The sequence below is a fragment of the Bos indicus genome, chromosome 19 (genome assembly GCF_029378745.1).
Source record: "Bos indicus isolate NIAB-ARS_2022 breed Sahiwal x Tharparkar chromosome 19, NIAB-ARS_B.indTharparkar_mat_pri_1.0, whole genome shotgun sequence".
Lineage (NCBI taxonomy): Eukaryota > Metazoa > Chordata > Mammalia > Artiodactyla > Bovidae > Bos > Bos indicus.
In genome coordinates, this window is record NC_091778.1 from 53,903,810 (window position 1) to 53,930,041 (window position 26,232).

Genomic DNA, 26,232 nt, shown 5'->3' on the forward strand with positions numbered 1-26,232 from the left:
TGGCACAAGGAGCAACCTCGGGTGCTGGCTATTGTTGCTCTTGGATCACTAGCTGCCCACTGTCCCTCATTACCCCTGTCCTCTCTGTTTGCAGGCGAGGAGTTTGCTGTACCAGTTTCGCCTCTTGCCACGGATCCCCTGTAGCCTGCACGACTTGTGCAAGCTGTGTGGGACTGGCATGTGGGACAGCGGTTACATGCCTGCCGTGGAGTGCACGGGCCAGCACCCAGGGTCGGAAAGCTGCCCGTACGGGGGCACCGTGGAGATGCCTTCCCCCAAGCCCCCCAGAGAAGGCAGGAAGGGCCCAAAGACGCCCCGAGAAGGCTTCAGTTTCCGCAGATAGGTTGGGCTCCCTGCGCTGGACAAGGGGTGAGGGGACCTCTGCCAGGTCCCAAGCATGGGGGAGGGGGTGGGGATGGGTGTGGAGGGGACAGGATGGTAGAAATGGAAGGAAAATGCCCTTGAGCAACATGAAGGGAAACTTATATTAAGGACAAAATTGGAGTCCGGAAGTGCCAGAAGTAAAACCCACCAGCTGCCCAGAGAAAAGTTGGCTCCCCAAACAGCGGGACCAGGATGTATGACCACCCTACCTGGAGACGCAGGCTTGCTGGGTTCTCATGTTGCCCACCTTTGATGGATCTCAACACAACCCAGGAGTTCTTCCAGTTTCATCAGCCACCAAAGGGTATTATTGCCAGGCACTGGGAAAGGCAGAAACAGAGACAGAAGGAGAGAGACAACACTGGGAAGCCCAGAACAAGGGGGTCCCATCCAGGCCCAGAGACATCTTTGTAAGCTGGGCACACCCCCTCATCAGACTTCATTCTTTGAATAAATCAAACAGATTCCACAGCTTCTCCAGCCACAGCTGCAAAGCTGATGTGAAGACATCTGCCAAAAAAAAAAAGGCCCCACTGATTTCAGGGTAGAGAGGTGTAAGAGCAGGAGGCTGGGGGCTTTCATACTGTCTGTTTCAACACCCGACCATCTTGGTATGTGAAGGAATCTGCTGCCCATGAGCCTGAGCACGGGCTGTTGAAGTGTCGGATTCTTCTCCCTTAGTTGAAGAATCGTCTACATTTGGCAATGTTGAAGGCCATTTTCACCAAATACTGTGACCAACTTGGGGTTGGATGGGTCGAGGTGTGTATGTGTGTGTGTGCACACAAAATTCTCTGAAGGGAATCTGTAATGTTTGAGGGAAGGGGCACATGTGAACTGACCAACAAGACAAAGGCAGCTGAAAGTGCCAGAAACACTCCCACTTCCCTGCGGGGTCTGCGTTCTGCCGTAACCGCCAGTCTTCTGTAAGTCAGCGTCTCTGGTGGTCAGATGCGGGAGCAACCACAGTACAATAGCCGTCACTCAGGGCAACCCTGCTTTCTGTGTGGGAACCAGGTCTTCCCAGCACACTCTCCCTGCTCCCAGAGCCTCCCCAGTTGCTCCTTCTGGGGTTTAGAGGAGGACAGACAAGGACACAGAAAGCTGCCCTCTTGAACTGACAGGAACAAGGAGCCTGGAATCGTTCCTAGAATCCTCCTGAACATCCTTCTGGGGAGAAAAATCCTTGAAGTGCTAGAGTCATCACAGAGACACAGCCCAACCAAGGCTTCTTCCTGCCCCTAGCTTTTCTCACTTAGAGTGGACGCTGCTGGATGGCGCCACTTTAAAAAGTTGTTTATCAACAGGAAAGAGGAAGTTATCAGCCTCTTCCCGTCTCAGCTTCTCTATGAGTCCATGTCCTCCAGTGGGCAGAAGACTGACACTGGGACTTCCAGGTTCCTGACACCTCGGTCCAAGAGCCTTTTGGGGAGACTGTCCTGGAGCCCCATCAGTGCCCAGATCTTGGAGTACCAACCATTATAGTCCAGCAGCAGGGTCCAGGCTGCATAGACTTCTCATCTGCTCAGCTTCTGGGAAAAGAGGATTGCCTTTCCATCCAGAGGATGGCTCCTGATCCGTTATGGAGGTGACTTGAGTTACCAGGCAGTATGTTGACCCTCCTCTAGAGACCACATCTCCATGAACAGGCGTATCAATTACCCATTGCCACAGTAATGCTGCATAACAAATAGCCCCCAAACATGGCGGCCTCAAATAGCATGCACTTAGCTAGCCCGCAAGTCTGTGGGGCAGCAGCTCTGGCTGGGTGGTTCTGGTCTGGGTTGGACTATTAAGTTCCAACAGGGTGCTCACACATGTAGAGGTGTGTAGAGGTCAGATGTGGCTCTGCTCCATGCCTCTTGCATCCTTCCCACAAGCCAGTCCCGGCCAAGGCAAAGGTGCAGAATCAGAAGTGTGTAGGCACCTTCCCAAGCCTTGACAGATGCTACCCCTGCTTACCATCCCATTGGCCAAAGCCAGTCACCTGGCCAGACTCAGCATCTAAGGGTGGGGAAATGGACCCTCCTCTGCAGTAAGAGAAGTCAATGCCTAGGGGCTGGGGACTCAGGGAGGGGTGAGGAACCAGGCGGCTGGTAGGGAGCTGGAATTGGGAGTCTACCATTACCGCCACAGAATCCTGGTCTAGATAACACTGTTTTGGAACTCGCCTTTTACCAGGGGCATGACTTTCTACTGAAGGGAATGGAGATGCCTAAGCAGGGAAAGAGTGCTCCCCTCCCTTCCTCTGTAGCCAGAGTGCATCTGCACATTTTCTGATACCTTGTGCCTTTGGGCTGCTGTGTGGGGTGGAGGGAAAGGGATCCTGTGTTCCCTCACTTTGAGGGTCCTGGGTGGAAAGCACTCATTCTGAACCTCCCGGCTCCCACAGCCCCTCACCCTCACAGCTCCCCAAAACCTTGTACCAAGTGCCACCCCCGCCTTTACTGCTCCCACCTCACACTCTGTGTGCTGGGCCGGGCCCCAGTGTGGTCTGGGCTTCGTGGAGCAGCCAGGACCTCAAAAAGCCGAAGACCTGGGTGTATGGGCTCTGTGAGGTCCCATTGCTCCGGAGGGATGGAGAAAGCCCGCCCTTATATGGCTCCCTTAATCTGGATGCAATTAGAGGAAACCAGCCAAAAACCCTGCGGCAGCTGTTGCCCCAGGATTATTCCCAGCCAGCAAAAGGCATTAGGGTGATAATTCAGTCATTAGACTTCTAGCCTTTCCACCACCAGAACGTGCAAATACGGGATAATCAGCCCGGCACGGCCATCTTCCGCGATGCTGCTTATTTAACCCATTTTTTTAAAATGACACTTAATATTATTGGCTGGTGTGCGTGTGCACGCATACTTACAAGTTTCCCCACTGCTAATGTCTGTGCTGACGTTACCTGATGTCGTCGGGGCCTCTGGGAAGAGAGGGCAACTTTGATGTACACGTGCTGGCGAGGAAAGGGCAGAGGGGCACAGACTCACCAGCCCAGTGTGGGGTTCACCCTCCCAAGGAAGGGGAGACAATGGCAGGATGAAGCTGAGCCCAGGGAAGGTGGGAGATGCACAAGCTGGGGAAACAGTGGGATTGGGGTCTGATTAAGTGCAGAGGGGAACAGTGTGCTATTCCAGAAGGTTCTGACTTAAGTCCCAGCAGGGAAAGACTTGGAACTCACAAATCAAGGGAATCGGTGTTCTTGAGCCAATTAGAGAGGGAGGGATGGGCAGGCTGGGGAGGACCCGCCTCCAGCCCAGTCCACCTCTGCTGAGGAGGAGGGTCTGCAGTCTAGAAGGGCAGTTCCATTGGCAGCCTTGGGCTGGACGCTATTAGCAAGCAGCACTGTGTTGTCTTGATCGGACAGGACAGTGTCAGGCACGATGGAGGTTTATGAATCCAGGACCTTTGAGTTTTCTGTCAAAGCCTGCTGGGGGCAAACAGCTAGGATGAAGATGCTGGTCCTGAAATGAGGGCAGAAGTGGCTGGCAGAGGTCCCCCAGCTCTGACCTTTGATTAGGAAACGGGGCAAAATCTGTGAATGGTAGTCGGGGTGGGGGGGCCTCTGTGGCTCTCCCTGGTGTTTTGTGAGGTCCCTCTGAGCTCTCTCATCTGAGTCTTGTTTGGTAGAAATAGCTGGGAAGCAGCAGCTGCAAAGTGGGGTGGGAACCTGCTCAGGGCTGTGCCGTGGCCCTGCGGAAGCCTCCATCTCCTGTTTAGCCTCTCCTCCCCTGTGGAGGGAGACCGAGTGGTAGCAGGAGGACCTGGGTTCACCCTGCCGAGGGAAGGAAGCCTCTTCCAGTTTGTCTGCCCAGCAGAGGCCCCTAGAGGCTGCCCTGCCTCAGAGGAAGGAGGCGGAGTGTCCCCGGGAAATCCCACACACACGTGCAGGGGTGTGGCCGGCCTGGGAGCTGTGCCATGAACCCACAGCAAGGGGAGGGAGCCTGTGGGTCTGGCCTGAGCCTGGGCGCTTCCCCTGGAGATCCTGGGGAACCAGATGGCCCAGGATCTGATTAGCCTTGGATTTCTAAGCTGGGCTGCAAGGCCTTCCCTTTGAGTGAAAGCATTCTGTCCCCGGCCATCCCTGGCTCAGAAGAGGGACCTGCCACCACAGTTGTGAAGCCTAAGGACAGGGCTCTGCTACAGATGGTGAGCAGTGCTGTGTAGAAGGAAGACACTTACCTAGGGGTCAGGAACCTGGTTCCCGTCCTGCCTCTGACCCTTTCCAGGTGCGTGACCTCCCCACTCTGAGCCTCGGTTCCCTCATCTGTAGAATGGGAACACTGCCTCTGGCTTAGCCCACCTCACAGGACTAGTGTGGGGACTCTCCAGGTGAAGGTGTCATGAAGATGGTTTCCCAGTCCTGGGGACCTCACCTGCCACTCAGGGAAGAGACCACTGACCTTGGCCTTGCAGCCTTGGCTGAGAGGTGGCGTGCTCCCAATCTGAGAGCTCACCCTGCTTCAGGAGTCAGCAAACCCCCTCCCTTCCACACGTCCGCCTGACTGTGCGTCCCCAGCTAGGGGGACTCCTCTGTGCCTCTTCTGTGTAATTCACCCCATGCCACCTCACTCCTGCCACAGGGAAGACTCACCATGAGCCATGACCTTGGTGACCCCGAGAGACGTGTTTGTGTGCAGCATGCCTGGCTCTGAATCAGGACGTGGTCCAGGCCTCAGGGTCCTCCCCTGGGGCTGTGAAACCCACTCGAGCCTGGGAGCAGGGAGGGGGCTGTGGCCCCCTGAGTCAGGCTGTAGAGACTGGAGAGGGATGTCCCTGGGCCTCTGGGGGGCAGGGCGGGTGTGCAGACAGGCTGCAGGCATCTGGCCGTTAAACACGTTGCGCTCAATTTCTAGGTAGGAAAGTACGTTTCCAGTTGAGAGATCAAGTCACTTGGTCATCTTCTCTGTAGCACCTTGGGTTAGTCAGAGGGCAGGGTTTCCGTTGTCTTAGGGAAAGTTTAAAGAAATTTCCACCATTACCAGGAGATCACTGATGTCTGTGGCAAGCAATTCGTTCTCTGTATTTTATTTTGTTTTTTAAATATGATCGCCTGTTGCCCCAGGCTCAGGACTGGCCACTTTGACCACTGGGGCCCCAGCCCCCACAGTGCTTCCGGCTCTCGTGGATCCCACTGCAAAGTAAATAAAATCATACTGACAACAAACATATGCTCTGTGGCTCCTCTAAGAGGTCTGACAAGGTTTGTTAGGTCCAAATGTGGCTGGGTGAAGAGGGCCCCCATGGAAGAATAAGGAGGGCCAGAGGGCTGGCCAGTGGCAGGCCCTGCTCTGGGGAACCTGGCCGGCGGCCCAGGGGTCCATCAAGCATCTGAAGGGGACAGGCACTTGGCCTGCTAGAGCGGAGGAGCTATTTGCCTCCCTGATGGAGAGTTAGTGGGCAAGTGCCCATGAACCCCAGTAACTGGGGGCCCTGAGACCGGCCGCAGGACCTGGAAACACACAGCGTTTTATTGAGATTTAGCTGCTAGGCCTCCAGTTTCAGGAAAAGCCAGAGTCTTGCATTTGTAAACTTTTTGCGGAGGCAAAGAAGATGAATTTGACCTTGTTAAGGGTGGGATTCAGGCATGGGGCTTCTCTGATCTCCATGCCCTGGAGCCCTACTGCAGGGAACATGCCCCAAGGATTACAAGGAGGTAAGCGAGGGGGCAGGGGCCCATCTGGTTCTGGAGCATGCTGGTGGGTTGCAGGCTCTGGGCCCCAACATAGTGCCTAAGGGCTTGCAAATGTTTTCTTTGGTTTTCTATGTGCCTTTCTGTCTTGCCTGAGAGGGGAGGAGGGCTTATGTGCTACCATCTGAACGTTGGCACCAAGGGTCTCGTGTCTTCAGGGTCTGTCTCACCCTCCACCCACCTGGCCTTGGCTGAGACCACAGAGAGCTTCATCACCTCTTCTCTGCAGACATACCCCTGCCTGAGGCTGGCTGACCACACAGCCAGGAGGGGCAGCAGGCCCAAGTGATGCTTCAGCTGCCGTGCATGGCTGGTGGCTCCACTTAGAGAAACCTTTACCTGTCCTTTGGGGGATGGGAGGTGCCACTTCTCCTGCATGTCCCATTCTAACCTGGGAGCTGAAGTCACAGCTGATGGCCGAGTGCAGACAAAGAGGGCGCTTGGAGTTCAGGGGCACTGACAGTCCAACCATCACCACCCTCCAGGGCATGGCTGTAGGTCAGTTTGTCCTCAGAAAGGGATGGTCCCAAACCCACAGAGCAGCCATGCAAGAGGCCCATTATGTTCCCCACGCCCACCGCCCGCCTTGGGCCATGGCCTTTCAAATCTGTCTGGCCACTGATACCCTGGGTCTGCTCCAAGCAGGAGCTCCATCAGGTGTTGGTTCTGCTCTAAGTCTCCCTGAAATAACAGCCATATAGTCATGGCCACAGAGATGTGCCACCCAAGAGCCAGACTCTTCAGGGCAGCCTCTAGAATGGCCCAGCCTCTGCTGTCCTGTGGTCCTGAGGATTTCGAATGTGCCTGGGAGCAACCTGTCTGTTGCAGCACGGATGGGCAGTCTGCATGACTGGCAGTCTTTACATTGCTGCTAGCGGCAGAAATTCTCTTGAGGTCCATTCGCTTCAGAGACACCATCCTGTGCACCCTCCAATCCCATCAACCCTCCATGCATCCGTTCAGCAAGTGTTCAGCGAACCCTACCAGGGAGACTGGTACCATTGTCCCAGGACCCGCTCCACGGACCCGAGGCCGAACACACTGGGTCACAGGTTTCTGGGGCAGCGGTATGTACACTTCAAACCCTCCAGGAGCATAACTGCCTTGCCAGCCCTAGGAGAAGCCACTCAATGTTCACACCTTTGGGGCCCCCAGGGTAAACCCTGAACTCCCCAGGTCAGAGTGGCCTTTGGCTTCAGAGACTCAGAAATGTCACTGACATGATTTTCTTTCAGTCAAGTTGAATTCCATTATGAGCCCAATCAACCCAGTTCAGTCTCAGTTATTTTTGATGTCTCTCCTTACCCCCAGCACCCACCTGAGGACGTGTCATGGCAAGGGTGGGAACAATCCCACACAAAACGTGTCTGATCTTGGCCTAACGTTGCCACTAAGACACCCTCTGTCCAAACCCAGAGAGTCCATGAGGTCTGGCTCTTTCCTTTAGTTGGGGCCCTAATGCTCAGGCACACTGCATCTCTATCCCCATCCTGTCCCTGTGCTGAGAAGCCACCACCGCCATACACACACATACACACATGCACACACAGCCAGGAGGTCTCAGCCCAGCCCCCTGCTCCCCGGTTCAGTTAAATCACTGGCTATTAACACCAAAACATTTTGTATTGGGGTAGAGCCAACTAACAATGTTGTGATGGTTTCAGGTGAACAGTGAAGGGACTCAGCTCTACACATACATGTGTCCATTCTCTCCCAAACTCCCCTCCCATCCAGGCCGGCACATAACATTGAGCAGAGTTCCTAGTGAAGGAGCACTGGCTTTTAGAATAGAACCCACAGGAGGCTGGCTGCAGGCTCCTTCCCACCACTCAGCAGAAACCTGGAGCACCAGGGCTTGACAAGCCTGGGAGACCCTTGGAAGAAAAATTACAGTGAGATCAGGGTCCCAGTCATCTCTGCAAGTTATCAGGGAGCACGAGTGATCTCACCATTGAAGTAAATGTGTCCTCATTACCACCCTCCACCTCCTCACAGCCATCGGGGAGGGTCCCACCCAGCCACTGTCATGCCCTCGGCAGACTGGAGGACACCTGCCAGTGGCCGCATGGACCACATTCAGATGCTGGCCATAGGACACCCCTAAGGTCATCCCTCATCCTCAGTCTATCCCTCCCTCACAGGTGAGGCTCTCCCCTCTCTGCATCTCAGGAGAGCAGCCAGATCTCTGGGCTCCTGGGGCATGTCCATGTGATTTAGACAAAGTGGTTTGAAAATATGCCATTATTCTCTGAATATGATAATATATCTGCCGTGATAGGTCAAATGCCACAAGCTCTTTCATCAGCAATTTGACACTGAACAAAAGAAAGCACTTTATATTTTGACTTATTAGAGAGAATGGCTTAATGGTTTTCTAAATGGACCTTTGGGTGCTGAAATTAAGATGGTGCAACAATGGGATAGTGCCATAGGCTGGGTATAGCAGCCCCTCAGGAGGAAGAAGCAGGTTCAAACTCCTCTCAACCAACAGGAGACATGTGCAGTTCAACAAAGTGGGAAACCTTCACCAGGGACCAGACATAAAGTTCACTGAGTTCATTGATTCCTGGCCATGAGTAAGCACAATAGAAAAAGACACTGAGGGTCCTAGTGGCCACAAGTTTATGGTGAGTGAGCACAACAGTCTGGGAACTTTAAAGCCTAAGAGTAGACTACAGCAATGGACAAGGACCAGGAAGCCTTCTGGAATAAGATAGAGCTTCAGATCAGTTCACTGGAGAACTATGGCCAATGCCTGGCTGGACACCAGCTACAGGGGGATGGGTAGAAGATTCTGAGAGGCACACAACAAAAGACTAAACAGACCTCAAAGGGTAGAGGACGGGACCCTGTCTAAAATAAAGACTGAAGGATAGTAAATGTTATCAAGAGTTTATGACTTAGTGACAAGAATGCCAACTAGCTACTCTCCACTTTTCTGGTGAGAAGAGCTGGGCAGAGCCACCTGTGGTCACAGGAGGCAGTGCCGAAGGGCTGGGCATCGGGAAAGTGAAAGTGAAAGTTGCTCAGTTGTGTCCGACTCTTTGTGACCCCGTGGACTAAACCGTCCATGGAATTCTCCAGACCAGAATACTGGAGTGGGTAGCCTTTCCCTTCTCCACGGGATCTTCCCAACCGAGGGATCAAACCCAGGTCTCTCGCATTGCAGGCAGATTCTTTAGCGGCTGAGCCACAAGGGAAGCCAGGAGCTCACTCTTAAGTCACCAACCTCTTGATGTCCCATCCCCTCTGCCCTCCAGGACTCTTGGTGTGGACTCGCCCTTCATGGGAGAAGCCCCTCACTTGCAGGGTTCCTCACTCTGTCCAAGGTGCATAAGTATAGGGACTGTGAATGAATGGAGCATTCTGGCTTTTCAAATAAGCTCAGCCGGGAGCCTGCTTTCTGTGGGGTCTTAGTGTCCTTCTGTAAAGGAAATCCAAGTGTACTTAAGGCAACCAGCTGGGACAAATAACCAACGAAGCGTGTGCACGGTGGGGGGAGGGGGTGAGAAGTGGACGGCATTACTCTGTGATGACAGTCCTCCCAGGGCCTGGTCAGGTATCCAGGCCCTGCCCTCTGTTATGCCCACCTCCTGTCCCTTTTGGAAAACTTTAGAAATTTTAGAAGAACATCCCTGGGACCCTCAGACCTCTGGGCAGATGTCCTCTGGGGGAATCCCACCCATCTACCCAAATGGCAGGGTCCGTTCTATTTCCAGGAACATTCTGCCTTTCTCCAAAGCCCGAGCATCCTTTGGGCTTTCTGATAAATCCCCCGGTTCTGTCAAATGATTAATTTAGATGGGAGTTCCCCGCCCCCATTCTTGGTCTTACTGCTCCATGGGGCCACATGACTGCCTGAGCTGTGCTGATAAATAGCAGTGAACTTTCAGGGCTCAGAGTCAGCAGCCTAAGGCAGTGGCAAGGAGGGGGTGGGAGGTGTCCGGTGCTCAGGGACGTGGGGGTGAGGGCATTTCCAGGGGAGGTGAACCACTGGCTTTGAAGTGGGGTGAGATAAAGAGCTCAGCTCTTACCCATGTTTCCTGGAATGCACACTTCAGAGCTGTTGGTGATGGGGAGTGGGGGAGTGGTTCAGGAGGGTGAGATCCAGGAACTTGACTCAGGCTAGTTCATGTAGGAAGAGGCACTGCCCTCACAGGTGTTTCTTCAAGAGCTGGCAGGTGGGACAGCACAGCAAGGCTGGGATTTGGTCCCCTACCCCCTGATTTCTGGCCTGCAGCTTCTCCCAACCCCTCCGCAGCCCTCTGCATCTGCACCCTCCCCCATGCAGTGGTTGAAGGATGCTGGAGGTAAGGGGTCTTACCAAAAAGACCACTGCCCCTCAACCCACTGGACCAGAGTGCAGTCACTAGGCCAGCCCCAAAGAGCTTACCAGGTCCCCAAAATAGGGCGAGGCCCCCAGGGTCTGAAATGGTTCTCCAAACCAGCCTGGTCTTCTGGATCCTTGCACAGACCTCGACTTCCATCACAAGCCTGAAACTGACCCAGAACACCATGGTCTGCTTGTAGAATGAGGTGCTGAGCCCACAGAATGTGGCTTCTATTAGAGGGGACACCCCACCAGAAAATGTCCCACCAGTTGATGGGTACAACTCCTTTGGCTCCTGCCCCGGCTAAGGTTGGGCACCTAAGAGACTGCCACAGCCTGGACGGAACTGAGCTCCCTAGTGGGTTTTCCTTTCCAGAAAGCAAGTTCCAAAGTTTGGGTGGAGGCCTGCTGGGCATACCCTGCCCCCTAGGCCCGAGGGCACCAGGTAGGTTGCACGAGGCTGGAGGTGGGCTGCATGGGCTCCCCACTCCTGTTCTCAGCTGTCCTGCTGGATCTCAGACACAGACCTGGCTGAGGGATTCAGCAACACAGTGGTGTCTATGCAAACCGAAGGCTCCTCACCAGGAACTGGTCTTCCAGGAGGGAGGGAAGCTGTCGGATGCTCCCATCCCTGCCCTGCCCATAAGAGGCCTGGGGAGCGAGGGTCCCTGAGCCTGGGGCCCCACTGGGGTCTGGTCAGAAGGTGGCAAGTGTGGGCACAGTGGGGCCCCCCGAATCCTCAAAAATAATCCTCAGCGCTAATTCCCATTTCCCCAGGAAGAGGGCCAACATCGCTCAGATCCATCCCATTTTCTGCAAAAAGGCTTTTGATTTCACACCCAGTGGACCTTTTCTCTGAGTGGGAGTCCTGCCCTACGCCTGGCACACACCTCAGGGGCCACCGTGTGGATGGGTTCCTGCCCGTGCTGGGGATGGGAGAGGCACCAAGGGAGAGGGGCATACAGGACCGGACAATAGCTGGAGGTTCAAGAGGGAGGGGACTTAGGGAGTGGAGGGGGCACTAGGGCAGGGGGCTGGGGTAGAATGAGGGAGAGAGAAGAGCAGGAGGGAAGGGAGAAGAGGGGCAGCCCCCTCCAGCCCTCCCGGGCCCACTGATCTAATCACATCAGGTGTGCTCCAGATAAATATTAATAACCCGGTGACAGAGGGAATTTGGGGAAATCTAATTAAAAGGGCACCATGCGAGCTGGCAGCTTTACTAAGGAATCACTCCCGCTGAAACATGCGCCAGAAGAGGACACACAGTGAGCTCCCAAGGGCCCGAAGACGGAGATGAAATCCCCCCCTCCACAGCTGCCCACCCAGGGCAGCGCGTGCAGGACCTGACCTTTGGCAGGGCAGGCGCCTGGCTCCAGCGTCCTCCGAGTGCCCCCACCCACGTGGCCCCGGCCCGTCACTCCCAGGCACCAGCCCCGAGCGCCATCTTGAGGCTAGGGCACCTGGCCGGCCCCTCATTCCAGCGCCTTCACCCTCAGCTCCTCAGCTCCCCCGTCTTTGCGTCCAGCTGATGGTCTCAACAAAATCTGAACAAGTACCCCATGTCCCCTACCCTCCTCCAAAAGCCAAGAAAAGGCAACCTCGGGCCTCAGAAGGGCTCCCTGGGTACCTGGGTTTCCCTGGTGGGGGCACCCGGACCTCTCAGTAATGCAGACCTGATCTCCCCAGCAAGGTCCTAACCCACCACTGAGAGCTGCCTATTCTTACCTCAGACAAAGCCCTCACCCCAGGGCCAGAGGGGCTCCGTGCCACGACCCCAGAGCCCGGCCTGCTTGGCAATATCTATCTGCCTGGTGGGTCCCTTGTCATGGGATTCACAAGCTCCCAGGGCCCATTTTCTCTGGAAATCAAAATTCATCAGGGCCCCCTGTGTGAGTTAATGGCTCGCTTCGGCCTTCATCAGCTTGGGAGTTGAGATCCCTCCTGGGCTCTGCCATCCGGCAGCCCAGCCCCCACCCTCCCCTGGCTCCTGGCCCTGTCCCTGACAGACAGATGGATGGCCTGTCCCGGCAGGTTGCACAGCTCTTGGACCTGAACAGCAGCATCGCTGGCTCTTTATTCTGTATTTAGGGTAAACAGATCTCTCTTTCCAGGCCCCTCTTTCCCTCTAAGACTGTCTGCAGGAGAAGCCCCTGGGAGGGGTGGGTCACCGCTGACTGTCTGCCTGGCTGGGAGCAGGCCACATTGGGGAGGCCCAGGAAGAGAAGGGGTTAGTTCATCCAGTACCACTCCAGACAGAGGCTCCATCCTCCCAGCCATGTCTTGTCATCTGGAATATCCCCCATGATGGAAAACTCACTACCTGTCAGAAGAAGCTGCTCTTTGGCCAGGAGCCATGGGACCTCTATGCGGACTAGGCAGGCCTGAGCAGGAGGCCAATGAATACCAGGGAGGCAGGTGTTTGGGACACAGACCCTGCAGGGCCCTTTCCATCCACTATAGCACTCAATACTCACCGCAGCCAGATGGGGGCAGTGCTGGGTTTACCCTATTGCCTAGAGGAGAAAACAGAGAGGTTAAGTAATTGGTCCAAGGTCACCCAGCCAGTAGATGGCAGAGCCAGGACTGGTGCCCAGGCTTTTCTGATTCTCTTTTCCCTGTGCTTGGACAGTCTCTGGCCAAGGGCTTGGGGCCATCCTTCTCCAAGGGAGGGGACATCTGAGCACTCAAGTGGGCACCTTGAGTCTCAGTTTACCTGACTCTGAACTGAGTTGCTCCTGTTGTCGCTGGTTTTTCCCTCACGCCCACCCAGGGAATGATGGATAGGACGTGTGAGCTGGCATTGCTGCATGACCCTGAGCACGATGCCTCCCCCTTCTGGGCCTCTGTCTGGGGGCAGGATGTTGGTGTGTGATACCCGGCCAGAGGAGGCAAGTCGTCAACCCCTCTAGGGGCTTACCGGCCTCACCTTGCCTCACCCCTTTCACTGGGACCCCAGCGCCCAGCAGGGAGGAGCCAAGGTCACCCAGATCCAGGCTGCCAGGAGATGCACCCAGGAGCCAGCTCCTGGAGCTCCACCCCTTGCAGGCTGGTGAGAAACGCAGATTGTCCTGCCTGCCCAGCTGGGAGCCCACAGAGTAGAATGGCCTGAGTCAGATGTACCCTTGGGCTTGGTTCTAAGGTAGAGGAGGAGGTGGGGGCCGAATGGGGCAGCTCTGGGATGGAAGGAGCAGCTGCTAGTGTCTGAGTGTCCCTTGAGGCAAGGAAGGCGGTCCCTTAAAAAAAGGGGAAGCGAGGCCAAGTGGGAGCTTCTCTTCAGGGGGCAGAAATGGGGAAGGGCGGGCCTACAGGGAGTTGATTCTGAAATAACAGAGGCCCTGCCTCTCCCCCACTGGAGGGTGCAGCCCAGGCCTTCGCTCAAGCAGTGCAGTGGGGAGTGGAGGAGAGTGAGCTTCAGGCTCTGTCCTAGTCTCCCCAGGTTAACAACTCAGCTGCAAAATGGGGCTCTTTATCTGCCTTCCAATGCAGAGGATGTGGGTTCGACCCCTGGTTGAGGAACTAGATCCCACATGCCATGGAGCAAGTAAGTCCATACCCTGCAACTTGTTAGCTCATGAGCCACAACTAGAGGAGCCCGTGCACCAAAACGAAGACCCAGCACAGCCCCCCATAAACGGAGCTCTTAGTGCCCCCCTCCCGGGGAGAATAGCAGCGACCATGCGTTGAGCATCTGTTGTATACCAGAACCCTGGTCCAGGTAGAGGATGGGTTTTCAGGGAGAAAAAGGCTGAGGGAGGGGAACTGCTTGCCTGAACCCACAGGGAAGAGCCACGGGCAGATTCGGAACCAGGGGGTGGGCCCTTCACAGCACCCTGCACCCCTTTCCTCCTCCTGCCTGCTTGTTCCCCACTCATAGGGCTGCTTCAGGGGGCCACTGGCCCCCGCCCTCGTAGGACACTGTCAGGTCCGCCGTGTCCATAGTGTGGGGCCAGGAAGAAAGAGACCTAGGTCAGCCTGAAAGGTGATCGTCACAAAAATCACATAGAGAATGTTCAGGGAGCGTGACAAGCTCCACTGATGGCACAAGGGCCCAGAGTGATGAGTCTGAAACTGGGGGCCGGGGGGCTGTGATGGAGGGTGCAGCTTCTGCACTTTGGAAGATGCCTGCATCCTGCATCCCTCCCATAAAGTGGCTCGACTACCCGACGTCACCTCTTCCAGCCATCCGGGAACCGAGGCACGCACACCTGCCTTTAAGGGATCCTGCATCCTGGGTACCAGGAGGTGGTCATGTCATTCTGCAGGGTCCTCACCCTGACCAGATATGAAAATCACGTGGGGACTTAAAACCAAGGGGTCTGGACCCTCTCAGCTGTGCAGGGAGATGGGGGAAGCCCTATCTGTTTGTCTGAGGGGCTTCCCTAGTGGCTCAGGGGGGTAAAGTCTGCCTGCAGTGTGGGAGAACCGCACTTCCCCTCCACACCCTGAGTCCCCTCCCTCTTGAAGATCCCCTGGAGAAGGAAATGGCAACCCACTCTAGTATTTTTGCCTGGAGAATTCCATGGTAGGAGGAGTGTGGTGGGCTACCGTCCATGGGGTCACAAAGAGTCAGACACGACTGAGTGACTAACACTATCTGTTTGAAGGTCCCTTGGCACCTCAGAGTGGATGCCCCACCCCTGCCCTCTAAGGGGGCTGCTCCCCACTAAAGCCTGGTGCTCCCTCACTGCCCCTCCCTCCTCCTCCCACCCACGCTGACCTTTGAGGCTACATGGAAGTACCCACCCTTCTCCCTAGGGAGGTACTGGGAGAGGGTATCTGGCACCCAGGACTCCCTGGGGCTCTTTTCTTCTCACCCCACCCCTGCTTTTCTATCCTGGAAACCACAGAAGTAGAACCTCTCTACATCTGCAAGCTTAGATCGTAAATCCACAGACTTGCTGACTTTCCAAAATGCTAAGCTGGTGTGACCACATGATGCTTCACCCTTATTAGACAAGAACCAGCCCCTAGTGAGTCCTTGGCGGCCCCCAGGCCAGGCCTGCCAAATCTGTCCTGCCTACCTTCCCTCCCGCTTCTCTGGGGCCACTGATGCAGGGCTCTTGGATCAGAGCATGCCTGGGAAGCCAAAGCTGGACCAGGCGATGCAAGGGGGCATTGAACTGCTCTCACCTCCTCCCAGCCTGGGCATCAAGGCTCAGCCCAACTGTCCCACATGCCCCCAACAGCAGGGGCCACTTCTCTCAATCTCTGTGACTCCACAGCACCCCAGATCTTCAGGCCCTGGTCCCCATGAAAAGGAGAGCAAAGAGAGACTGGGTTTCCAGGGGTACCAGCTTTGGCTCTAAGGCCAGCTTCTGGGGGGGCTCCCAGACCCAACCCATTTCTAGGCAACATGAGTCTCCCCTAATTTGGACTTTGAGTAAAAGAGTGGGTGGGATCCACATTCTTGCATCCAGCTGTAGGAATGTGGGCACATCACATGAGCTCTCTGAACTTGAGTGCCAGCAACCAGGACATTGGTTCTACTTCCCAGAGCTGGCTCCTTCACCTCCACCCTCCAGGCCTTGGACTTCCTACTGGGACCTCGCCCTCAGCAGTGGGTCACTGGCATGGCCCCGAGGCCCCCACATTCAGCATGGAGCCTGGCCAACAGCAGCCTCGTGGTCTTTGAAGATAATAAATTAATAAACAAGTGCCCCTCCCTGACGCTCAGCAAATATTGCCAGAATGAAGGCACGTCTCTACCAATATGGACACATGTCAGAGTACACAGACCATAAAAGAGGCCGTGACAAGTGCTGATGGAGAGATAAGATTAGATCCCAGACGTAGAGGCCGGCCCAGCAGGTCGCTGAGGGGTGCACAGGGTGGAGTCTGAGAACATTCTCGCTGCTCTCTGGAATCCTCTGTGCACTGAGAGAACTTTGGTTCCAATCCAGTATCTCTCGCTGTGTGACTTTAGGCAAATTGCTCAGCTTCTCTGAGCTTCATTCTGCTCACCTATAGAATGTGAACAGTAACAATACCCAACTCCCACACTTGTTTCAAACTAAATGAAAAGCATGAGGTCATACAGATCATGTCACATGTGCCTGGCCTGTTAGAGGCCCTCAGACTGTGGCCATGTCATTAGGGTCTGCCTCACCTCACGTGGAGAGCACAGCTACAGGAGAGACTGAGTGGTTTGTTCCCGTGTCCTCAGTTCTGCTGCCCTGTGCAAGCCCCTGCTACCCATGACACCATTTCTGGGCTTCCCCCACCAAGGTCTCAAAGGTCTCAATGCCTGCCCCACGGCAAAGTCCAGGGCACTGCCTTGTGGGCCCAGCTGTCTGTCTACTGTTTGTCCAGCCCTCACGGCATCCTGCAGACAGACAGGTCCTGGACCACTTCACAGATGAGTAGGCAGAGGCCCAGAGAGTTGTGCAACATGCTAAAGGCACTTGGACTGACTGGGGCCAGCCCAGAGGGAATGGGGTGGGGGTGGGGAGTGTGAACACAGAGGGGCAAAGGGGATGGCTGTCTCCAAGATGGGAAGGCCACCTGAACCTAACCACAGTTTGGGGTTTCTGCAGACTGGTGCTCAGCCCCATTGGTTGGGGCGGACCGCTGGGATGTTCGGGTCTCCTACTCCAAGGCAGCACTGGTGCCTGGGCCCCTGTGCGCCCTGCTCTGGGTGAGGGAGTGAGGGTCCCAGGAAGCAGAGACCATCTACAGCACAGATCAGCCTCTGCTGGCTGCAACCCAGGGCCGGGCAACTAGCACAGGCTTCCCACAGTCTCACAGGATTTGTATCTTTCACAGGCTTTGATTTCACCTGAGGGACAGGGCTGTCAAAGCATTTGGACGGTGGTGGTTTGGCCTTACCAGGCTAGGGGAGGCGGTGGCAGGGGAATGGGGGTTCCTGGAGCTCCACAGAAGGATGAGGTTGTCAGAGAGGAGCACCTCCTCAGGAAGGTCTTATATCCCTGGGGGAGGGCCAGAGAAGCTGGGCCCAGGCCTCCAACCTGGCGGATGGACTCAGTGACACGGGGGGTGACAGGGTTGCTGGTCAGGAGCTACCATGCTGGGGGAGGGGTGCTGGGGTCCTAAATTTAGGAGGCTAGTATTGACTTAATAAAATACCCAGGAATTTTAGCAGCAAAACGGGTTTCTTTGGGAACAGCAAAGAATTGCAATTTGGGACATGTTATCCATGGCAAACCACAGGCAAGTCAGGAGAACAAAGCAGGGGCACTTTCTTTTATAGAGGGGAAGGGGGATTGGGAGGGGCTGTTATAACCAAAAGAGCTCATTGGAGGAAACTAGGAGTTGGAAGTGTTGTGGCTTTTCATTGGCTGAGTTGTGGCAATCTCTCAATGGCTGGGTTGTTGCCAGGCCAAGAGAAATTCTTCCTTTTCTTGCTGGATAGAAAAGTAGTAGCCTTCTTGATAGAAATGTGAGGTATTCTCTTCCTGTTGGGTCTGCAACTGATGCTGAATGGTAGACTATGAGAGCTCCCCCTCTGGCCTCCCAATTCCATTTTATTTTATTTTTTTCAAAAATTTTTTTGGCTGCACCTTGTGGCTTTCAGGATCTTAGTTCCCTGACCAAGGATTGAACCTGTGCCCTTGACAGTGAAAGGCTGAATACTAACCCCTGGCCTGCCAGGGAATTCCCCCAATTTCCTTTTAAATGAAGCTTCTGTTTATTACATTTCACACCATAGAGCTGAGGTATGATGTCACAACGCTTGATTGGAAGTGCTTTCTCTGCCGCTCTTCAACCTCTCTACGCACGGTGGAGGGCTCCCACACTGTGGCAGTCATCCGGGGACCCAGCTGCTTCCCACTTCCAGAGGGAGATTTGTGCATGCCAGGGGAGAGTCAAGAGCCTGGCACGATGTGATGGCAAGAGCACAAGATTCAGAATAAGGAAGGCCCTGAAGTTCCAGGCCACAGTTAGTCTATACAGTGACAGGCTTCGGCTGAAGTGAATGCTTTGGCAGCCCCCAGATGAAACAGGGATCGTCCAGGCACCTTCTGTTATTCCTCCTAGTGGCCATACAGGGTAGGGCTATTATTATCCGCATTTCTTCAATTAGGAAACTGAGGCACAAAGAGGTTCATCGACCTGCCTGAGGTCACACAGCTGCTAGTGACCAGCGCTGGATCACTGCAATTCCTCGTGCCCTCACCTTCTGCCCTCAAGGTTGCTAATGCCAATGGGAGGATGACAACTCAAGGACAGGTGTCCCAGGGAAAGACTGGCCAAAATCAGCTCCCAGAATGGGGGAGGGGTGGCTCTCACCAGGAAGTAATGAACAGGAAGGCAGCACGGCCCCCCTCTAACCTGGCCTGAACCCCACGGATACCCTTAGACAAAGTCCCGAGGGAGAGACTGCACGAATTGGGTATGACCTAGGACACTTGAGGAGGAGTTGGTCCTCCCCACAATCTGAAGGAACAGGCTTTCGGGATAAACGAGAGGCAGTGGAGTGGGGTTCAGATCCCAATCTGTGTGCCTCGGCTGCCTGCCCATCCAAGTAGGAGAGAGCTGCCACCTTCCACACAACATGGGTGTGAGGGATGAGATGTGCCAAGTCCTGTCCGACTCTGTGTGACCCCATGGACTGTGGCCTGCCAGGCTCCTCTGTCCTTGGGATTCTTCAGTCAAGAATACTGGAATGGGTTGCCATTTCCTCCTCCAGGAGATCTTCCCGACCCAGGGATCGAACCCGTAATTCTTAGGTTTCCTGCATTGGCAGGTGGGTTCTTCACAACCAGTGCCACCTGAGAAGCCCTGAGAAATGAGATAATTGAGGTAAATACAACAGGTGCCTGGCACCAGGCAGGCCCTCAATGGTCCAAAGCTGCTTTAGAGAATTTCGACAAAGCCCAAGCTTTCTGATGTCCTGGTCCCTCAGGGGACGGGGGTGGGGTGGGGTGCGGGAGACGGAAGGGGGTGATTGAACTAGGCCCCCCTTCCTGTTGTCAAGGGGCTGGTCAGCCTGAGGCCTGTCTGAGGCCTGGGGGCTTCCTGGAGGGGCTACTCCCTGTTCCCAGCTATCTCTCAGCCTTGAACTTTCTATTCTGTTTTGCAACCCACTCAGAAAGCGGCATTTCTAAACTCCCTTCTTATCACCGGGAAACTTCTGACACAACAATAGCTGATTGTACTGCTCTCCTGGGTGCGGCGAAATTCCTGGACCCCACCATCCTCACCGCGCCCCCAACCCCCTACACACGCTCACCTTTTTTTTTTGGTAGCTTGGGAACTATAATGATGCCATTGTGATTGGTGTGTTCAGGTGACAGTGTGACCCTTGAGTTTAGAGGCATGAAAGAGTGGTGGGGGCTGGGAAGAAAGGAGCAGAGGAAGAGAGAGGGGACCTGGAGGCAACCAGTGAGACAATCAAGGGAAATCTTCTTAGAGCCACGAAAGGACATTATCTTGCATCAGTCACCTGGAGATAGCAGCGACTGGACTGGCTAGATTCGAAAATAGGTACTTACTTGTCAAAATACCAATTTTTTTCAGTTATTATAATTTTCTCCTTCTCCTTGAGCCCAGCCAGTAGGACTCAGCTGCATAGAGTTGATACAGATTCATCTGAACGGAAACTAATAACAGACTATCAGATAACAACTCTTGGTTGGCCACATGCTGCCATGGGGAGTGAGTCAGTCCCAGCCCCTGGCCAGCGGAGCTCTGTGGCCCTGGGAACGCCAGACCTTGAGCTTTCCAGAGCTCAAGGTCTGTAAATAGAGCAGGTGGGGAACCCTTGGTTCAGGGGTAGGTGCTGGCCACTGGCAGGAGCCCCAGGACTGGGCCTCACACTCCTGCCTCCAGTTCACTAGCCTGCACCCCCAGGAGATGGCCCCTACCCAGAGCTCGGGTGCCACCTGCTACCACTGTCCCCTTGGCCCAGGGGACTTCCTGCCTCACCCAGGCTCCCAAGAAAACCCCGGGAGGCATTTCTTAGAATGTTCGGCAGTTGCTGCCCATTCAGAAGGACTTGGCAGGGGCCCAGTAGCCGGAACAGAGAAGCAGATTGAATTTTGAGACCTGGAAGCCAGGTGCACTGGTGGTGAGACGGACAGGGCCAGTATGGTGCCCACATGGACACTAAGACCTGCCACTTTGTGGGAAGCTCCGGAACCCTAACTTCCTGTGATGCTGCCCCCCAGGGCCTCTACCTGCAACGTGGCACCTCCAGGACTAACCCTTCCTTGGCTGGTTGGTCCAGGGAAACAGGGAAACAGGTAAACAGTGAGTTGGCATTCAACACCGTGAGTAGGCTCACAGAAGGGAGTCATTCTCTTTGTTAAAGAAACAAATACGCTTAAAGACATTGGTATTTGCTCTCTTCTGAGTGTTCACTAGCTTTGTCCCACTCAGCCTTCCCCACAGGATCTGACTGGGAAAAGGGGCACTTGCCCACCGCAAGGCCCTGTTCAGTTGCCTGGCCAGTTTCATGGCAGGGGCTGAATAAGCATCTGCTGACTCCAGGAACACACCACCAGGGCTCAGGCATCCCAGGCTTTATTTCTGCCCTGAGACCCCTTCTCATCCTGGGTGAGGCTCCCCAAGGCCTGTAGGACAAAACTTGGACATCAGAAGAGAGACCTAGCTCACTGTCACCTTCTCAAGTGGCTGGACTGCCCTGCCCAGCAGAGGGCCTTCAAAGGTTTGGGCTCCAGATGGGCGCTGCGTTGGAGAGCAGAGAAGAAAGATTTGCCAGGCTGGGAGGGGCTCACAATTGGGAGGAGCCCACATTAGGGACATTCAGAGACCACTGCAGTGTGGGCTGGGAGCAACCTTCACAGGTGTGCCTGTCTCTCCTGGAGAGAGGAGACATGGCTTGTTCTTCCCTGGGCAGGGTGGGCAATTTAACCCTAGAAAGGACTTTCAGATGTCCTGTGAAGGGAGTCATGAACTCTCTGTCATTGTGCCATGCAAGCTAGCCTGGAGAGGGTGCTGGGTAGCAGGCTTGTGGGTCAACCAGATGACCTCTGAAGTCCTGAGAAAAGGCCAAAGGTTCTGAGACCTGGGGCTGAGGGACAAGAGAATGGGCTCAAGTCAAGGAAGGACCAGGGGTTAAGGGAGCCTCCAGGAGCTCAAGGGATGTTGGAAATGTTTGTGCATGGGTCCTATCTGACAGGGAGCCAGGCACAGACACACTCTGTGTGGTATAAACAGAGCCAGGAGCCACAGGGCAGAGCCACAGGGTAGGATCACATGAGAGAGGGACAGAGGCCATGGCAGTTGGGAGGAGCCGTCTGAGGTGAGGTCAGCCAGGAGGGCTCTCTGGGAGAGGTGACTCTCCTGCTGGGCAGGAAAGACATCTCTGAGTCTCTCCTGCTGTCATACTTCCCCCAGGAGAGCAGAGGCAGGCCACGCAGCCTCTTGCTGAATAAGTGGCAGAAAAACCTAAGCCTTTAAAGAAAACCAAATTATTGAAGCTTACATGACCCAAAACCAAGCATGTTAAAGTGTACAGTTAAGTGGCATTTAGCACATCCATTATGTTGGGCAACCCATCCCTTCTATCTAGTTCCTCAACATTTTCATCACCCCAGGAAACCCATGCCCATTGACCAGTTCCTCCTCATGCCTCTTCTAACAGCACCTGGCAGCCATCAATCTGCCTTCCACACCCATAGATTTGCCATTCTGGATATTTCATATCCTAAGCCATTTTTAAAAGAGAAAACAAAAAACAGATAGTTGGGATCTGGTCCTTCTGCATGTTTCCAGCTGTGCGGTCTTAAGCATAAAATTTTGTCTTCCTCTGCCTCAGTTTCCTCATCTGAAAAATGGGCATAAGAGTGTCTCATAAAAAGGTTGTCGTGGGCAAAAAGGGGTCATCTGGGCAGTGTGTTGAGTGCAGGTCTGCCCCTGGAAGCCTGGGTGCATTTTAGCTGCTGTTGCCACGGGCGTCAGATGTTAGGATGGTGTGGGACAGGACAGTGGGAGAGTGGAAGGGCAAAGCCAGGAACAGGAGATGTGTTTTCCACTGGGCAAGGCTCGTGTGTGTCCCCTGGGCAGGTCCCAGACCTGTTTCCAGTCTGCATCTACTTCTGTGATATTGGGCCTTAGTTTTCCCATCTGGAATGGCAGGGTCTCACAGTGGGTGGAGCCTGGCATGATGCTGAGGGTTGGGAGATACTCAGGAAGGAGTATTCTGTCCCCAGGCAGGGCTGCAGTGGGGATCATGATGGTCTCGAGAGGAAAGGCCTGGACTGGGTGACAGCAGGCAGGTGCCCAAGGCAACAGTGATGGGGGTTGAGAGCAGGCAGCCAGGGCCCTGGCTCCTCTGGCGTGTCCTCTGGAGCCGAGCTTTTGAACAAGTGGCTGGATGCTTCCTGCCCTGGCTCCCCTTACAGGCGATCCATCAGCTCAGCTGTTACTGTCTGGGCCAGCGAGTGGCCGTAAATGCGCCCGCCACCTCCCATCAGCCCCCACCCCCACCCCCGCCCCCGCAAGTGGGCCAGGTTTTATGTTGTAAGAACACTGTGGGGCGTCTCAAACACACCGCTAATGACAGGCATCATGAAGCAATAAAAGTGATGGGGCTGGGAGGGGGCTGGCGGGAAGGGCGGGGGCCGCCAGTCCCCAGCTCCCCTGGCGGTGGTGGCAGGAGCTCTAGGAGAATTGATTAGTCTTGGACGTGCTGACCTTTTTGTTCTTGAAAAATTGCTTTTGAGCAGCTGAGGCAATAAAAGTAAATTGATTCAGAGAGTACGAGGATGAAATTTGCGTTAGGCAGGGAGGGGCAGATAAACGCCTCTTGACGTCAGCACTCCTCCCCGGCCCCCCCACCCCCCGCCCCAGCCCCAACCCCTGGGCAATACAAGGGCAGGACCTGAAGAGCCTGGCAAGGTGGTGCTGGGGGCAGCAGGGCCTGGCACACACTCCGCAGAGCTTCACCAAATGTCTGGACAGAGAAATGAAACTGATAATGAAGAAGGGAGAGCTGGAGACGAAAAGAAGTCAGACTGTGGGGAAGGGAAGGTGGCAAAAAAGAGAAAAACACCAAGGGGAAACAGCTAGGGGAATTCAAGCTAGACAAGAAGGCAATGAGGACCCAGAAGGGAGCCAAGGAAAGGAGAGAGGCGATAAGACTAGCCCAGGCTCTCCTGAACACTGCCTGTGCCTGACCATCTCATCGAATCCCCACAAAGCCTTATATTTGTCCCCATTTTATAGAATGAGGAAACTGAGGCCCAGGGAGGTCATGTCACCTGTTCAAGGTCATTTAGCAGGACAATGGTAAAGCCCACTAAACCCCTCTGAGGCCAGGCAGGGGGATCCCAAGGGTGGACCTGTTACTAAGTCATTGTCAACACCAAGGAGGCCCCCATTGCAGGGTGGTGGGCTGGGTGTCAGTCGTCCTGTGCGCCCCTCACCGCCTGGAGCCCATTTCTTCACTGGGGGCCTTGGGGAAATGGCATGAGTCCATGTTCGGGAAATCCAGAGCTGGTTGTCCAAGATGCTCTGGGGAACTGACCCTAGTTGCTGGCCCAGGAGACATATTTGATCTCTGCAGTAGCCCAAACCACCACCCACCAGGGTGTCTCCACTTTCATGAGCCACAATCCTGGATTTGGGTTTGGGGGTTTGAGATGTGGGATCCTGTGACTTTGGGGTTGGAGTGTGCAGCTTCAAATGGTGACTAAACACCAAATCAGGCCCGTGCAGTAAAGGTTGATGTCTCTCTAAAATGCAGGCACCCCACGGGGTGAAAAAAACCTAAACACATCCAGACTCTGTGAGTGATCTTGTCCTCAGGCTGCCCTCTGCCCCCAGCCGGCCCCAGAGGGACCAGCCCCCAGCTAAACGTCATCTCAGACGTTCTGGATTCCACACCCTGACATGACTTTCCCACCCGCGGGCACAGCACCCTGCTAGTCTCTTCTCTGCCTCTGTCTCACCACGCGCTCACATCTGCGACCTTCGCCCTCCTCTCTCTCCCAGCCTCGGGAGAGGGCCAGGAGGCCTTGCTGCCTCGATATCCCCGGAGGGAAGGGGCTTGCCAGAGTCTCCGCGAGGTCTGGCTTTCCAGCCTCCCTGGATGCCAGCACGGGACCGTCTAAGTGCCCCAGCCCCCACGCACAGCTCCAGCGAGAGGCAGCCGGGGTCTAGAGTTGGCCGTGCGGGTTCGCGCTGCCGGTCCCAGAAGGGAGGGACTGCGCGGAACCGCGGGGCGCCCCTCCCCCTCCCCCTCCGGGCTCCCGGGTGGTGGGGGGGGAGGGGGGGGCGGCGGGCCTGGGGCGCGCGGGTTGCCGGGCGACCGCCGTTGCCAGTGGAGACGCGCACGCACACTTCCCCCTGGGCCACAGAACTAACGCAGGCTGCTGCGGGGTGGTGGGTGCCTGCGCTGCGGGGCGCACAGAGGAGCCTGCAAGGAGTAATCGCGTGGGGGATCCTCCAACCCTTATGGTTCGGGGATGGAGGGCGACCTCTGGCCCCCATTACCTAGTCGGAGGCGGGAGGACCGCAGGACACCCACCCAGCATCTCCTGGCCTGGGTGCCAAGCCTCCCCATGCCCACCGGCCCTGAGCGAGTGCAGGAGAAAAGGCGGGAGTGACTCCACTCATGCTTCCCAACCCGACTGCCATCCGCCTGGCAGTTTGCCTGCAAAGGTCCCAGGAGGATGGAAAGGGAGATTTGTCACGGGAGATGGGTTATTTCCCTACAGGGAAACTCTGAGTGATAGGGAAACTTACCTGAGGTTTTAACTGCTAGCGATCCGACCAGCTGTGCTAGGATTCGAACCCAGACTCCTCATGCTGCCAACTTTGTTCCGAAACTTGTGGGTAACCGTGAGCGGCGCTCTCACCCTCTCTGGTTGCCCTCTTCCTGCTGTAAAAAGAGGTGGTTCCTGGATACGCGAGTGCAGCCTGGGGTGCAGGCTGGGGCCTGGCGCTGGGCCTGGAAGCCACTGCGGGCCCGCCTCCCTCCCGAGCGGTCCTAACACTGCCAGCGCATGAATAAGGCCTGGCAAAGCGCCGGGGAGGGTGTGCAGAGGTCAGCCGAGAGGGCTGTGCAGGCAGCCTGCTTGGGACTTCATGCCAGGTGCAGCCAGGCGGTTCTGCCTGGGCACAGCCTGTTTCACTTCCTCTGGAGCAGGGGGCAGCCGGGAGCGAGTGGTGGGGGCTGGAAACGGGGGACCCAGCCAGCCACGTGCTGGAGCTGAGAGCCGGGAACTTACTGAGGTCAGGTTTTCACCCCTAGTCCCCTCCCCCTGAAGACTAGTCTAGGGGAGCTGGCAGAAGTTGTCATGGGAGGTCCCCTCCCATGTCTGGACTGGTGGTCCAGCCTGTGGCATCCAGGCTCCACAGCAAGATCCTTACATGGCTAAGTTCTAAAAGACTCCAGGAATCTGTGCCCACAAATATGGCTAAAGACCTACCAAGTGTCTAGTCTATGATTATTCATTCATCAAGATTCACTCAGCATTATTCAGTCAGCTCAGTACTACTGTGATCCAGTGCAAATTCCTCTGAAAGTGTTCTGGACTTCAGAGTAGCCGTGTTCAATATTCAATGGGCCATCTGAAGCAGATCAGTGACTATAACATTGAAAGGGCCCCTTTCTGGGGAAAGGGCATCACTGCCACTTGGATAATGTACCCACCACCACCCAAATTTTGTCTTTCTCCCCAGAACCTGAGGCTGGTAGAAAAGGAAAGCCTGCTCTGCAGGGCTGTCCCCGTGGTGGCCCGTGAGCCGTCCACTCAGCACGTGTCCTGGCTGTGATGGAGAGTGGCCAGGAACGCTAACTGCACAGGCCAACTTGCTCTACAAGGACGGGAAAGGCACTTGATGTGTGTGCAGCAAGGCAGGCGGCAGCATGAACAGTTAGGGGAAGTGTGCCTTCTCAGAGGAGCCA

At 55.4% G+C, this 26,232-nt stretch overlaps 1 protein-coding gene and 1 long non-coding RNA gene across 7 annotated transcripts in view; one reads left to right on the forward strand and one right to left on the reverse strand.

Moving 5' to 3' along the window:
- Positions 1–5,542, forward strand: part of TBC1D16 (TBC1 domain family member 16) — an 88,896-nt gene extending 83,354 nt beyond the window's left edge. For 4 of the 5 annotated variants that reach the window (XM_070773936.1, XM_070773939.1, XM_070773938.1 and 1 more), the window contains one exon: positions 95–5,542. In XM_070773936.1, coding sequence (XP_070630037.1) covers positions 95–343 — 249 coding nt within the window. In that variant the 3' untranslated portion in view covers positions 344–5,542. The remainder of the gene's footprint in view (positions 1–94) is intronic. The other variant, XM_070773940.1, reaches the window with a different exon arrangement.
- A 2,129-nt stretch (positions 5,543–7,671) lies between these two features.
- Positions 7,672–25,374, reverse strand: LOC109574176 (uncharacterized). 2 transcript variants are annotated; one of them, XR_002183046.2, is made up of 5 exons: positions 25,068–25,374; positions 12,872–12,910; positions 10,461–10,567; positions 10,102–10,241; positions 7,672–7,941 (listed from the first exon to the last, which is right to left on the reverse strand). It is a non-coding gene; the product is annotated as an uncharacterized lncRNA (long non-coding RNA). The 2 variants fall into 2 exon arrangements; XR_002183047.2 differs by lacking the exon at positions 10,102–10,241 and having other exon boundaries at positions 25,068–25,372.
- Between the last annotated feature and the right edge of the window lie 858 nt (positions 25,375–26,232).